This window comes from Ranitomeya imitator, chromosome 3 (assembly GCF_032444005.1).
Source record: "Ranitomeya imitator isolate aRanImi1 chromosome 3, aRanImi1.pri, whole genome shotgun sequence".
Taxonomy (NCBI): domain Eukaryota; kingdom Metazoa; phylum Chordata; class Amphibia; order Anura; family Dendrobatidae; genus Ranitomeya; species Ranitomeya imitator.
This window is the reverse complement of record NC_091284.1, coordinates 401,729,595-401,743,270: the sequence shown is the minus strand read 5'-3', so window position 1 is coordinate 401,743,270 and position 13,676 is coordinate 401,729,595. Positions and strand designations below refer to the sequence as shown.

The 13,676-nt window shown below is 46.5% G+C and overlaps 1 protein-coding gene across 2 annotated transcripts in view; it reads right to left on the bottom strand.

Annotated features, from left to right (window-relative positions):
- Positions 1 to 3,443: 3,443 nt before the first annotated feature.
- YRDC (yrdC N6-threonylcarbamoyltransferase domain containing) overlaps positions 3,444 to 13,676 on the bottom strand; it is a 37,417-nt gene continuing 27,184 nt past the window's right edge. For both annotated transcript variants that reach the window (XM_069757112.1, XM_069757111.1), the window contains one exon: positions 3,444 to 4,073. In XM_069757112.1, coding sequence (XP_069613213.1) covers positions 4,013 to 4,073 — 61 coding nt within the window. In that variant the 3' untranslated portion in view covers positions 3,444 to 4,012. The remainder of the gene's footprint in view (positions 4,074 to 13,676) is intronic.

Here is a 13,676-nt window from a genome sequence, read left to right as displayed (position 1 = left end):
TTATGAATGGCTTTTAACTCCCTCAAATTGGATGAGTCATTCTCTTCACTTATGGACCACTGTCCCTGCACTGTTTTCCCCCAAATGCGCTCCCCATCCAAAAGGGACTAGCATCTGTAGAAACTATATTTAAGGGTCTTACAACCCACGGAACTCCTCTCGAGAGGTGGTTTGGATCTAGAAACCATGCCAGGGATCCAACTACTTCAGTCGATAGCAATATTACTGCCTCTAACTGTCCCTGCAGTCTTTTCTCCTCCTGTAGGATGGCCTGCTGTAACTGTTTAGTATGGAACTGGGCCCACAGTCCTGCAGGAATACATGATGTAAGGGAGCCAAGCAGAGACATAGCCTCCCTCAGGGACATTCTAGGGTTGTCAACTGCTGAACGTACTTTATTAACTATTGTTAATTTCTTTGCTTTCGGAAGGAGGTATTTCTGACTTAGAGTCCAGATGAAGGCCCAGGAACGTCTGGCAGGTTATTGGAAGCAACCTGGATTTGCTCCAGTTGATCAGCCAACCCAAAGCCTGCAAAGATGAAATTACATCAACCAGCTGCTGCTCACATTGGAAGGCGGAGTTTTCTACCACCAGAAGATCGTCCAGGTATGGGACTATTAAAGTGTCCTTTAACTGTACATGTGACATCACCTCGAGCAATTAATTTGGTGAAGACCCGGGGCGCCATGGACAACGCGAAGGGCATCGCCGCGAACTGAAGATGACTGACTTGACGTAACATGACCGCCTCTCTGAGGTATTGTGATGCAAAACATGTACTGGAAGATGATAATATGCATCCTGGAGATCCAGTGCTGCCATGAAACACATGGGAAATAAAAGTTTTATGGCTGACCAGATGGATTCCATCTTGAAGGTCCAAGATCTTAGAAAGGTATTCAGCCTCCTTAAATTAATTATGGTCCTATAAGAGCCATCTGGCTTAAAGACCAGAAATAGGGTGGGGGGGGGGGTAAAATCCTTTTTCCCATTGGTCTACCGGAACCTCTACTACAACACGTTTAGAAAACAGACCCTTAATTTCCAACTCAAGCCTCTTGCTGAGCCTGAGACTTTAGAGAAGGCAATAGGAAGGTGTCCAGAGGAACCCGAGCAAACTCTAATCCAGTGGTCCCCAACTCCAAGCCTCGAGGGCCGCCAACAGTGCAGGTCTTCAGGATTTCCTTAGTATTGCACAGGGGTTGGAATCATCACCTGTGCAGATGATCACATTACCACCGATGCAATACTAAAGAAATCCTGAAAACCTGCACTGTTGGCGGCCCTCGAGGCCTGGAGTTGGGGACCCCTGCTCTAATCTTAAGCCAGATGTCACGAGGCTAACGGCCCAGGAATTAGCAGTTATTGCATTCCATTGCTGGCAGAAGAGTAATAACCTGTCACCCACCGGCAGGTCGGAGCTACCGGGATTTATCTCCACTCTTGAAGGGACGTCTGCTAAACAGGGCACCTTTTTGCTTGGCTTCTTCGTTGCCCCAGTGGTCTTGGTTCCTATAGTCCATCTTTCTGCCGAATGACTGCTTTCTGAAAGCTCTCCTATAGGATGGAATATTTGCATTAGGGAACCCCTTCTTTCTTTAACCTGCTTTGGTGAGAATTTCATCCAATACCGTGCCAAACAGGTACTCACCCTGGCATGGTATGGCGCAGAGTCTAGATTTGGTCTGTGCGTCACCTTTTCAGCCTTTTAACCATAAGGTCCGATGGGTTGCATTGGTTAACCCAGCCGATTTGGCCGCTAGGTGCAGGGAATCAGCCGAGGCACCTGCCATGAAGGCTGCTGCACCTCTGATTAGAGGGATAGAGGAACATAATTTGTCTCTAGAAAGACTGGTTTTTATATTCTTCTCTAACTGGTCTAACCATACCAGAAAGGGTCTCACGGTGCAGGTGGCAGATACTGCTGGCTTGAAGGCTCTAGTGCATGACTCCCAGGAACTTTTAAGGATCGTATCAGCTTTACAATCCAGGGGGTAGGCTAGCATTCCTGAGTCTTCTACTGGCAAGGAAGAACGACGCAAGGTGGAGGCTATGCCTGCATCTACTTTGGGAACTTTTACCCAAGAAGCTAGATCTTCATCAAAGGGATATCGCTGCTTAGATGTTGACGGAAGAAAACTTATCTGCCTTTGCTTATCCCATTTATTTTTCATTCGATCTTTTATCGCTGTAATTACCGGGAATGTGCGCCTTTTCACCTGAGAGAGACCTGCAAACAATTTCTTGGGGAGTTTTGGGATCTTTAGTATCCGTCAACCACATAGTCCTCCGAACCGATCCGTTTGTCAGAAAACAAGTATGCTCCTCCTCTTCTGATAATGACTCCCGGGAAGAGTCTGAGCCAAGTTTGCTACTAGTCGAAGATAATCTGGACCTAGGGGAGGTATATTCCCTGTTGGGCCTCTGCCTTTTAGTGCTGCCGGAACCCCCCAGGGCCTGTAGCTCTTCTCTAAACATAAGTCTAATGCCCTCTGTTCTCACTGAGGACTCTCCTCTTGCAGAGTCTGCCCAATGCAGATCTGATGTAGCCTCTTGGTAAAATTGTCCGGAAGGGGCTGGGAACACAGGGCACATTCTTTATGTTTGGATTTTCTGGTCTTTTTAGCCTTAAGGGGTATATAGAAAGAAGGGACTGTCAGCTTCATAGGCGTGACTAGTAACACCCACCCAGTGAAGTTTGTCATCAAGGTACTGGCTGCAGAGGCAAAGGCTGAGGCGTAGAGTGACTTGACTTCTTGCTTGTTCCACTCTTGTCCGTGGAACCGCTCTGTCTGCAGCGTCCTGCTGCCGTGGACACCACCATTTCCTCAAGTGGGTGCATAGCGGGATCATTTGGGGAGGACATCCCTGCACACCAGTAAGCCTGTAGCCGATGCTTTTATGCAGCTTCCACCATTAGTGACGGAAACCACATTTGTTTTTGTTTTTTTAATTTTCACCCGAATGTGCATCACTTCCGGGTCTTGCGATCTTCTTCATAGGTTCCTTTAGGAACAGGAAACCAACTGAGGGAGCGAGGGGGGCCGCCCCTTTTATCTCTCTGTAGCTTTCCTGTTCCTAGGGGCGGATCTCCTCTCAGTGGGTGCTGTCATGGCGAAGAGAAAAAGGGCATATTTCTCCCTGGAACAATGGAATGGCAGTGCGCAAACTTGACTACCACTCCATTCATTCCCTATAGGGCTGCCAAGCACAGCTTTTCCCAGAGAATGAATAGAGTAGGAGTAAAGCCTGATTAAAAAAAAGCCTTTCAGGATAGGTGATTTTTTTTTTTTAATTGTTGACGGTTGATATTTTAATATTTTAATCAAGTTTGTGGAGTTCAGTAGCAGTATTACAACTTTCCTGCTTTTGCTATAGGGAAAAAAAAAATATTCTGTTGGTATAGCGTTTTGTATAAGAACACAAGTAGCAATTGCAAAGTTGAAAACAGTTCTGGTGGGTTTTATTTCAATTTAAAAAAAAAAAAAAACACAGAACTTTAAGGCAGGATTCAGACATGCAAAATGTGTAGTATTATGCCTGTAAATCCGGGCACAGCCATAGGGCTAATGAGTTGGCCCAGATCTTTAGGCTGCTTATTTGTTCTGTTACGTAGACTAGAAGTCAGGATAGAATTAACCGTAATAAAGATGCAAAAACGCATTTGTCTGTAAACGGCCTACAGTAAATAATCGAAGTCTGGTGCTTTAAAAATAAAGTGTCCATCTGTAATAAACAATGACTTGCTCTACTTTTTAACAGAACAGGTCATCACTAACAATCTCTTATAAATAAATTATAAATTTTCCTGGTGTAGTCAAAGATTCCTTATATCCAAACATACGGTAATCCAATGATTAATAGGTCCTGCGAATTAAAAAGTCTAAGACATGCCACGGTTTCAAGGTTTCTGCACTTGAATGCTCACAGCCCATGACATCAAATACGTGCTGGTTTGTTGTCAAATGGATTTCTCGCAGTCTACAATACGCAAGAGACATAGCGGGGCGTCAGGACACAGATGACAAGCTGTATCTGTTCTTCAAAATTTCCACTGTTGGAATCAGGGCACTGAAACAACAAAAAAATTATAAAAAGGTGAATTAATATTATGCACTTACCATTAAAAAAAAAAAAACAACCAACAAGGTATGCGCTTTTATAGCTTTACAACCACAAAAGATGACAGGGTCCCATTAATCCAGACTGATAAAAACAAGCACCGAAAACCCAAGTACAAACAAAGTTGCTGCTTTATTTGCAATAATACCAAATATACCGTATACACTTGAGTACAAGCCGACCCCCTAATTTTGCCACAAAAAAACTGGGAAAACTTATTGACTCGAGTATAAGCCTAGGGTGGAAATGCAGCATTTACCGGTGAATTTCAATAATAAAAATAGATCATTATTTCCCCATAGCTGTGCCATATAGTGCTCTGCACTGTTCATTATTGCCCTATAGCTGTTCCCCATATAGTGCTCTGCACCGTTCATTATTGCCCTATAGCTGTGCCCCACATAGTGCTCTGCACCGTTCATTATTGCTCCATAGCTGTGCCCCATACAGTGCTCTGCACCGTTCATTATTGCCCTATAGCTGTGCCCCATATAGTGCTCTGCACCGTTCATTATTGCCCTATAGCTGTGCCCCATATAGTGCTCTGCACCGTTCATTATTGCCCTATAGCTGTGCCCCATATAGTGCTCTGCACCGTTCATTATTGCCCTATAGCTGTGCCCCATATAGTGCTCTGTACCGTTCATTATTGCCCTATAGCTGTGCCCCATATAGTGCTCTGCGCCGTTCATTATTGCCCTATAGCTGTGCCCCATATAGTGCTCTGTACCGTTTATAATTGCCCTATAGCTGTGCCCCATATAGTGCTCTGCACCGTTCATTATTGCCCTATAGCTGTGCCCCATATAGTGCTCTGCGCCGTTCATTATTGCCCTATAGCTGTGCCCCATATAGTGCTCTGCACCGTTCATTATTGCCCTATAGCTGTGCCCCATATAGTGCTCTGCACCGTTCATATTTCCCCATAGAAAGCTGTGCCATTGTCGCTGCTGCTGCTGCAGTAAAAAAAAAAACAAAAAAAAAAACCACATACTCACCTCTCTTGCTTGCAGCTCCCGTCGTCCGGTCCCGGCGTCTCTGCACTGACTGATCAGGCAGAGGGCGCCGCGCACACTATATGCGTCATCGCGCCCTCTGACCTGAACAGTCAGAGCGCAGAGACGCCGGGAAGATGGAGCGACGCCCGGCGGCTGGAACGTGGACAGGTGACTATGCGGATACTTACCTGGTCCTTCTCCCGGACAGCTGTCTTCGGTGCCGCAGCTTCTTCCTCTATCAGCGGTGACCGTTACCGCTGATTAGAGAAATGAATAGGCGGCTCCACCCCTATGGGAGGTGGAGCCGCCTATTCATTTCTCTAATGAGCGGTCACACGTGACCGCTGATAGAGGAAGAACTGCAGCACCGAAGACCGTGGGACGGCAGGGGGAGCGTCAGGACCGCTGGAAGCAGGTAAGTATGCCTCAGCGCCCTCACCCGCCGACCCTGCCACCCACCTTGACTCGAGTATAAGCCGAGAGGGGCACTTTCAGCCCAAAAATTTGGGCTGATAATCTCGGCTTATACTCGAGTATATACGGTAGATACCAATAAAAGTAAAATTAATTGAGACAGTGTTTTTGAATATCCACATTGAATCAGGAGCTCCATATAATGCTCCATAAAGTTCATGGTGGGCCCAATAAGATGCTCCATATTAAAATATGCCCCATATAATCATGCATAAAGGTTAATAATGGCCCCATAAGATGCTCCATCGACACATTTGCCCAATATAATGCTGCACAAATGTTGGTTATGGCCTCATAAGACGCTCCAGAGAGATATTTTCCCCATATAGTGCTGCACAAATGTTATGGCCCCTTAAGATGCTCCATAAAGATAGTTGCCCCATATAATGCTGCACAAACGTCGATTATGACCCCATAAGATGCTCCATACAGACACTTGCACCATTTGCTGTGAATATATATATATATACAAAAAAAAAACACACATACTCCACTCGTCGCTCAGGCCCCCGGCACTTTCAATTTTCACCTTTCCTTGTTCCAGCCGCCGCTCCGTCTTCAGCACTGACGTTCAGGCAGAGGGCGCGCACTAGCCACGTTACAGCGCCCTCTGACCTGAGTGTCACTGCTGAAGACGGAGCGGTGGCTGGAACGAGGAAAGGTGAATATTGTGCAGGGCTGCGCTCCCCCTCCCCATTATACTCACCTGCTCCTGGCGCGGTGCAGTCCCTGGTTCCCTGGCGCCGCAGCTTCTTCCTGTATTGAGCAGTCACATGGTACCGCTCATTACAGTAATGAATATGCGGCTCCAGCCCTATGGGAGGTGGAGCCGCATATTCATTACTGTAATGAGCGGTACCATGTGACCGCTCAATACAGGAAGAAGCTGAGGCGCCGGGAGAACCAGGTACCTGCAGGGACCGCGCCAGGAGCAGGTGAGTACACTAGTAAACTACTAAGAAGAAGGCACCATCCTATATTTTAGTAATAGTGCTCAACCTGCTGCATGTTAAACACAAGACACATTTAAACCAAAAGAAAAGAAACATGCAGATACGCAGGGATCACAGAGATATAACAAAGTTTATTGATAACAAGTCCTAAACCACATATGTAAATTTAAAAACACTTAAAAAAATCCACACAAACAAAAATACAAGTTAACCCAAGAAAAACCACACAGGATTCCCAGCCCCCACCTCCCTCCCCCCCCTAGAGCAAAGCCTTCCCTGCTAATAGTAAAGCGACAAATACCACCAAGCAATGTCTCGCCCTAGTATACCTGTAGCCAATGATCGCATAAGTACCCACAAATACACAGGTGAACAAAAATCTCCAATATAAAGAGAGGGATACGGCAGTGGGGCAAGTAGAGACCAAGCTATTACAAAAACAGAAGGGGAATATAAATTCGCTATACAAAACACTAGATACAAATGATTATAATAAACCCCTAATGGACAGGCTCATATTCAATGATCAATGTTCAATCATACCGCTCAGGAGGAAATGTAGGGAGGAGGGAGCCAGTTCCCATGTGGTCAACCCGACGCGTGTCGTCACAATAGTGACTTCATCAGGGGTAACAAGGATAATGTGGCTAGCCTATCCTGGATTATATAGTACTTACTCATTTGTTGATCACAACAATGGGAATTGTATGCCCGGGTACTCTGGATTGGCAATACTCGGGGGCAGTACACTTGTAGTGGTGCGGGTGCTTCGGACATAGGAACCGGATAGACACTGCTGCATATTTGCGGTATAGGTTTCCGTGGTGTTGGATTTATATGTGCGTTTTGGATGGTGTGGTCACGTTACCTAGGTGACCACCGGACATGCGCAGTTAGGACTTCCGGGACGCTGATTGTCCGAGACCGTGTGGGGATGTCGGGTATCTTGCAGTAATCTCCCTACAGCTGTATGTGATCAACAAATGAGGGGGGGGGGGGGGGGGGGGTTTAGCCCCCACTTGGCTACGATCGCCCTGGTGACCACTTTGTCACCACCCCCCAGATCTGATTGAAGCCAGCGTCCATGTGATGCTAGCTCTCCATTCAGATGTGGGGGGGGCGGAGAAAATCATGGCTGCCTCGCTGTCCAGCTTCATACCTTCCATGGAAGCTGAACAGCGAGGTGCCTGTATACTGCCCTGCCACATACAGCGATCGCCGCCGCCGCTGCTGCAGTCATCGCCACCGCCGCTGCAGTGGCCGCCACCGCCAGGTGCTCCCCTCTGCTTCCGACCTTCTCCTGCTCATGCCCCCGACCTTCGCTCCCTCCCCCGACCTTCGCTCCCTCCCCCCTGCCCCTGGTGATTGCCCCCTCCCCCGGAGATCACCCCCCTGCTGCTGCCGGCTCCATTTCCTCCTTCTGCTGCATCGCACCTGACAGCCCCCGCCCTAGTGATCCCCCTGATCTCCCTCCTGCCCCGCTGATGTCCCCCCTGCCCTGTGGTTTGCCCCCTGCCCCGCTGATGCCCCCCCCTGCTCCGCAGATCTCCCCCTGCCCTGCTGATGTCTTCCCCTGCCCTGCTGATGTTCTCCCCTGCCCCGCAGACCTCCCCCCTGCCCTGTGGATTGCCCCCTGCCCTGCTGATGTTCTCCCCTGCCCCGCAGGTCTCCCGCCTGCCCGGTGGATCGCCCCCTGCCCCGCTGATGTCCTCCCCTACCCCGCTGATGTCCTCCCCTGCCCCACTGATGTCCCTCTGCCCTGTGGATCACCCCCTGCCCCGCTGATGTCCTCCCCTACCCTGCTGATGTTCTCCCCTGCCCCGCTGAGGTCCTTCCCTGCCCCGCGGATCTCCCCCCTGCCTTGTGGATCGCCCCCCTGATGTCCTCCCCTGCCCCGCTGATCACCCCCCAGCCCCAGTTTATCCCATTAGGGTTAGGGTTGGGGCAGGGTTAGGATTGGGATCAGGGTTAGGGTTGGAATTAGGGTAGGGTTAGGATTAGGGTTGGGATTAGGGTTAGGGGAGTGTTGGGGTTAGGGTTGGAGATAGAATTGGGGGTTTCCACTGTTTAGGCACATCAGGGGCTCTCCAAACGTGACATGGCGTCCGATCTCAATTCCAGCCAATTCTGCATTGAAAAAGTAAAACAGTGCTCCTTCCCTTCCGAGCTCTCCCGTGCGCCCAAACAGGGGATTACCCCAACATATGGGGTATCAGTGTACTCAGGACAAATTGGACAACAAATTTTTTGTCCAACTTCTCTTGTTACCCTTGGCAAAATAAAAATTTGGGGGGCTAAAAAACCCTTTTTGTGGGAAAAAAAATGATTTTTTGTTTTCACGGCTCCGCGTTATAAACTGTAGTGAAACACTTAGGGGTTCAAAGTTCTCTCAACACATCTAGATAAGTTCCTTGGGGGTCTAGTTTCCAATATGGGGTCACTTGTGGGGGGTTTCTACTGTTTAGGTACATTAGGGGCTCTGCAAACGCAATGTGACGCGTGCAGACCATTCCATCTAACTCTGCATTCCAAATGGCGCTCCTTCCCTTCCGAGCTCTGCCATGCGCCCGAACGGTGGTTCCCCCTCACATATGGGGTATCAGCGTACTCAGGACAAATTGGACAACAACTTTTGGAAACCAATTTCTCCTGTTACCCTTGTGAAAGTAAAAAATTGCGGGCTAAAAATCATTTTTGAAGAAAAAAAAAAAAGTTTTTTTATTTTCACGGCTCTGCGTTATAAACTTCTGTGAAGCATTTGGGGGTAAAAAGTGCTCACCACACATCTAGATAAGTTCCTTGGGGGGTCTAGCTTCCAAAATGTGGTCATTGGTGGGGGGTTTCTACTGTTTAGGCACATCAGGGGCTCTGCAAATGAAACGTGACGCCCGCAGACCATTCCATAAAAGTCTGCCTTTCAAAACTTCACTACTTCCCTTTCGAGCCCCGATGTGTGCCCAAACACTGGTTTACCCCCACATATGGGGTATCAGCGTACTCAGGACAAACTAGGCAACAAATATTGAGGTCCAATTTCTCCTGTTACCCTTGTGAAAATAAAAAATTGCTTGCTAAAATATAAATTTTTGAGGAAAGAAAAATGATTTTTTATTTTCACAGGTAACTTTTGGGGTCCAATTTCTCCTGTCACTCTTGTGAAAATAAAAAATAGCTTGCTAAAAATTAATTTTTGAGGAAAGAAAAATGATTTTTTATTTTCACGGCTGTGTTATAAACTTCTGTGAAGCACTTGGGGGTTTAAAGTGCTCACCACACATCTAGATTAGTTCCATGGGAGGTCTAGTTTAAAAAATGGGGTCACTTGTGGGGAGCTCCAATGTTTAGGCACACAGGGGCTCTCCAAACGCCACATGGTGTCCGCTAACAATTGGAGCCAATTTTTCATTCAAAAAGTCAAATGGCGCTCCTCTTCCGAGCCCTGCCGTGTGCCCAAACAGTGGTTTACCCCCACATGTGAGGTATCAGTGTACTCAGGAGAAATTGCCCAATAAATTTTAGGATCCATTTTATCCTGTTGCCCATGTGGAAATGAACAAATTGAGGCTAAAAGAATTTTTTTTGTGAAAAAAAGTACTTTTTCATTTTTACGGATCAATTTGTGAAGCACCTGGGGGTTCAAAGTGCTCACTATGCATCTAGATAAGCTCCTTGGGGGGTCTAGTTTGCAAAATGGGGTCACTTGTGGGGGAGCTCCAATGTTTAGGCACATAGGGGCTCTCCAAATGCGACATGGTGTCCGCTAACGATTGGAGCTAATTTTTCATTGAAAAAGTCAAATGGTGCTCCTTCCCTTCCGAGCCCTGTCGTGCGCCCAAACAGTGGTTCCCCCCCACATATAGGGTATCTGCGTACTCAGGACAAATTGTACAATAGCTTTTGGGGTCCAGTTTCTCCTTTTACACTTGGGAAAAATAAAAAAATTGTTGCTAAAAGATCATTTTTGTGACTAAAAAGTTAAATGTTAATTTTTTCCTTCCATGTTGCTTCTGCTGCTGTGAAGCACCTGAAGGGTTAATAAACTTCTTGAATGTGGTTTTGTGCACCTTGAGGGGTGTAGTTTTTAGAATGGAGTCACTTTTGGGTATTTTCAGCCATATAGACCCCTCAAACTGACTTCAAATGTGAGGTGGTCCATAAAAAAAATGGTTTTGTAAATTTCGTTGTAAAAATGAGAAATCACTGGTCAAATTTTAACCCTTATAACTTCCTAGCAAAAAAAAAAAAGTTGTTTCCAAAATTGTTCTGATGGAAAGTAGACATGTGGGAAATGTTATTTATTAACTATTTTGTGTTACATAACTCTCTGGTTTAACTGAATAAAAATTCAAAATTTGAAAATTGCAAAATTTTCAAAATTTTCACCAAATTTCCATTTTTTTCACAAAAAAAACGCAAAAATTATCGACCTAAATTTACAACTAACATGAAGCCCAATATGTCACGAAAAAACAATCTCAGAACCGCTAGGATCCGTTGAAGCATTCCTGAGTTATTACCTCATAAAGGGTCATTAAGGTCAAAATAGGCTGGGTCATGAAGGGGTTAAAGATTTTTCTGTATTTTCATGACTATGAAAATTGTAAATTTACACTGAAGGCATCAAACTGTGAACTAACACATGAGGAATTATATCCTTAACAAAAAAGTGTTAAACAACTGAAAAGCATTAAGCTACTTACGGGTAGCGTCATTTTTCGGAGGCCCATGACTGCACTACGAGAGAGGGGATCCGCCCTTCAGGAACAGGAAACCTACAGATACAAAAGGGCGGTACCTCTCCCCATGCATCAGTTGTATTTCAGAGCCTGAGAGGACTACCGCGGTTAGTAGCACACAAATATACATTATATACTGTTTATGTACAAAAATAATCCATCATATTGAACTATATACCACACGTGAGATCTATCTATCTCATTATATATACACTATAGGAAGTGCAACCCCCACGTGAATAGGGAGGGAACTAAGGGTGCTGTCATGGGCCTCCGAAAAATGCCGCTACCCGCAAGTAGCTTAATGCTTTATTCGGATTCCCATGACAGCACTACGAGAGAATTACAGAGATGTAAACTACCTTAGGGAGGGACTATAGCCTGCAGCACCCTTAACCCGAAGGTGAGATCAGAAGAGAACCCCAAGTCCAACCTATAGTGCTTGAAAAAGGTGGAAGGGGATGACCATGTAGCTGCCTTACATATCTGGTCGATCGACACTCCAGATCTTTCAGCCCAGGATGTAGCCATGGCCCGGGTGGAATGTGCCCTCCGATTCTGCGGAGCTGGACCTCCACCTGCAGTATAAGCCAGAGAGATAGCCTCCCTAATCCACTTCGCTAGCGTGTACTTTGAAACTCTAAGACCTTTCCTGGGACCTTGGAAGGATAGAAACAACGTATCCTCTCTCTTCCAAGCATTAGTGACTGATATATATTCTAATAGACATCTCCTAACATCTAATGTATGGAGTAACTCCTCTTTGGAATTAGAAGGATTAGGGAGAAATGACGGTAACACTCTCCTGAGATCTGTGAAATTCTGAGGCCACTTTTGGTAAATAAGCTGGATCTGGTCTGAGGACTACTCTGTCCTGTAGAAATTCTGTATAAGGGGACAGCCTAGAAAGAGCCTGTATGTCTCCTACCCTACGAGCAGATGTAATTGCCACCAAAAATGCTGTTTTGAGGGATAGTAATTTAAGTGAGGCTGAATGTAAAGGCTCAAACGGTTCTTTAGTCAAGGCTGAGAGGACTAGGTTGAGATCCCAAGGCATTGACCTATTCCTGTGTATAGGTCTGGATCTACTAGCTGCTTTGATGAACCTTGATACCCAATAATTACCAGCAATGTTACAAGAAAATAGGGCCCCTAGGGCTGAGACTTGTACTTTTAGTGTACTTGTGGATAGATTTAGCTCTAGCCCCCTCTGCAGGAATTCTAGAATCTGGTTGATTGGTATACCCTCTTCAATATTAAAATTTGAAGAAGCCAGAAACTTCCTCCAAGTTCTAGAGTAGATCTTAGTTGTTATGAGTTTCCTACTCTTCATAAGGGTATCAATGAGGTTTGGAGAAAATCCTCTTTTTTAACAGTGACCTCTCAAAGACCATGCCGTCAAATGGAGACCCTTCACTTGTGGATGGTTGATCGGACCTTGATGGAGTAAGTCCGGAATGTCCGGCAGTACCCAGGGGTCTTCCACAGACATGGTCCTGAGCCAGGAGAACCAAGCCCTTCGGGGCCAGAACGGAGCGATCAGTATGATTCTCGCTTGATCCTCCCTTATCTTTCTGACCACCAGAGGTATCAGGCTTAGCGGGGGGAACACATAAGCCAACCGGAAATCCCATCTGATCAGGAAGGCATCCACTGCCAGCGGATATTCCCTGGGATTCAAGGAACAGAATTTTCTTGTTTTTCTGTTGTCCTTGTTGGCAAATAAGTCCACCTCTGGATGACCCCACCTGCGGACAATCTGGTTGAAGATTTTTGTGTTCAGAGACCATTCTCCTTGTCTTAAGGTGTTTCGACTTAGAAAGTCTGCTCTTATATTTTCCTTCCCTTTTATATGTACTGCGGATAAAGATAGAAAATGGTTTTCCGCTATCTGGAGCAGGCGGTCCGCTATTTCCATCAAGGACTTGGAGCGTGTTCCACCTTGGTGATTCACGTAGGCCACTGCCACCTGATTGTCGGAGAGGATTTTGACATGGTGACCCTGTAGATACACGAGGAGTTTCTTAATTGAGAATTCAATTGCCATCAACTCCTTCTGATTGGAAGAGGCTGACGTTTGGGGGTCCCATAGACCCTGAACTACCACGTCACCCATATGTGCCCCCCACCCCGTGGGGCTGGCGTCCGTTGTGATTACCCGAGTCACCTGTGTCACCCAGGGAACTCCTGCTGACAGATTGTCTTCCTCTAGCCACCATCTAAGAGATGCAAGAACCACTGGACTCAATGTCATCTGACCATGCAAGGAACCCTGTAAGGCTCTATCATAATGCAGTACGTCAAACTGTAAAGGCCTGGAGTGGAACTGGGCCCAACGGACGGCGGGAATACAGGAAGTTAGGGAACCTAACAAAGACATAGCCTGTCTAA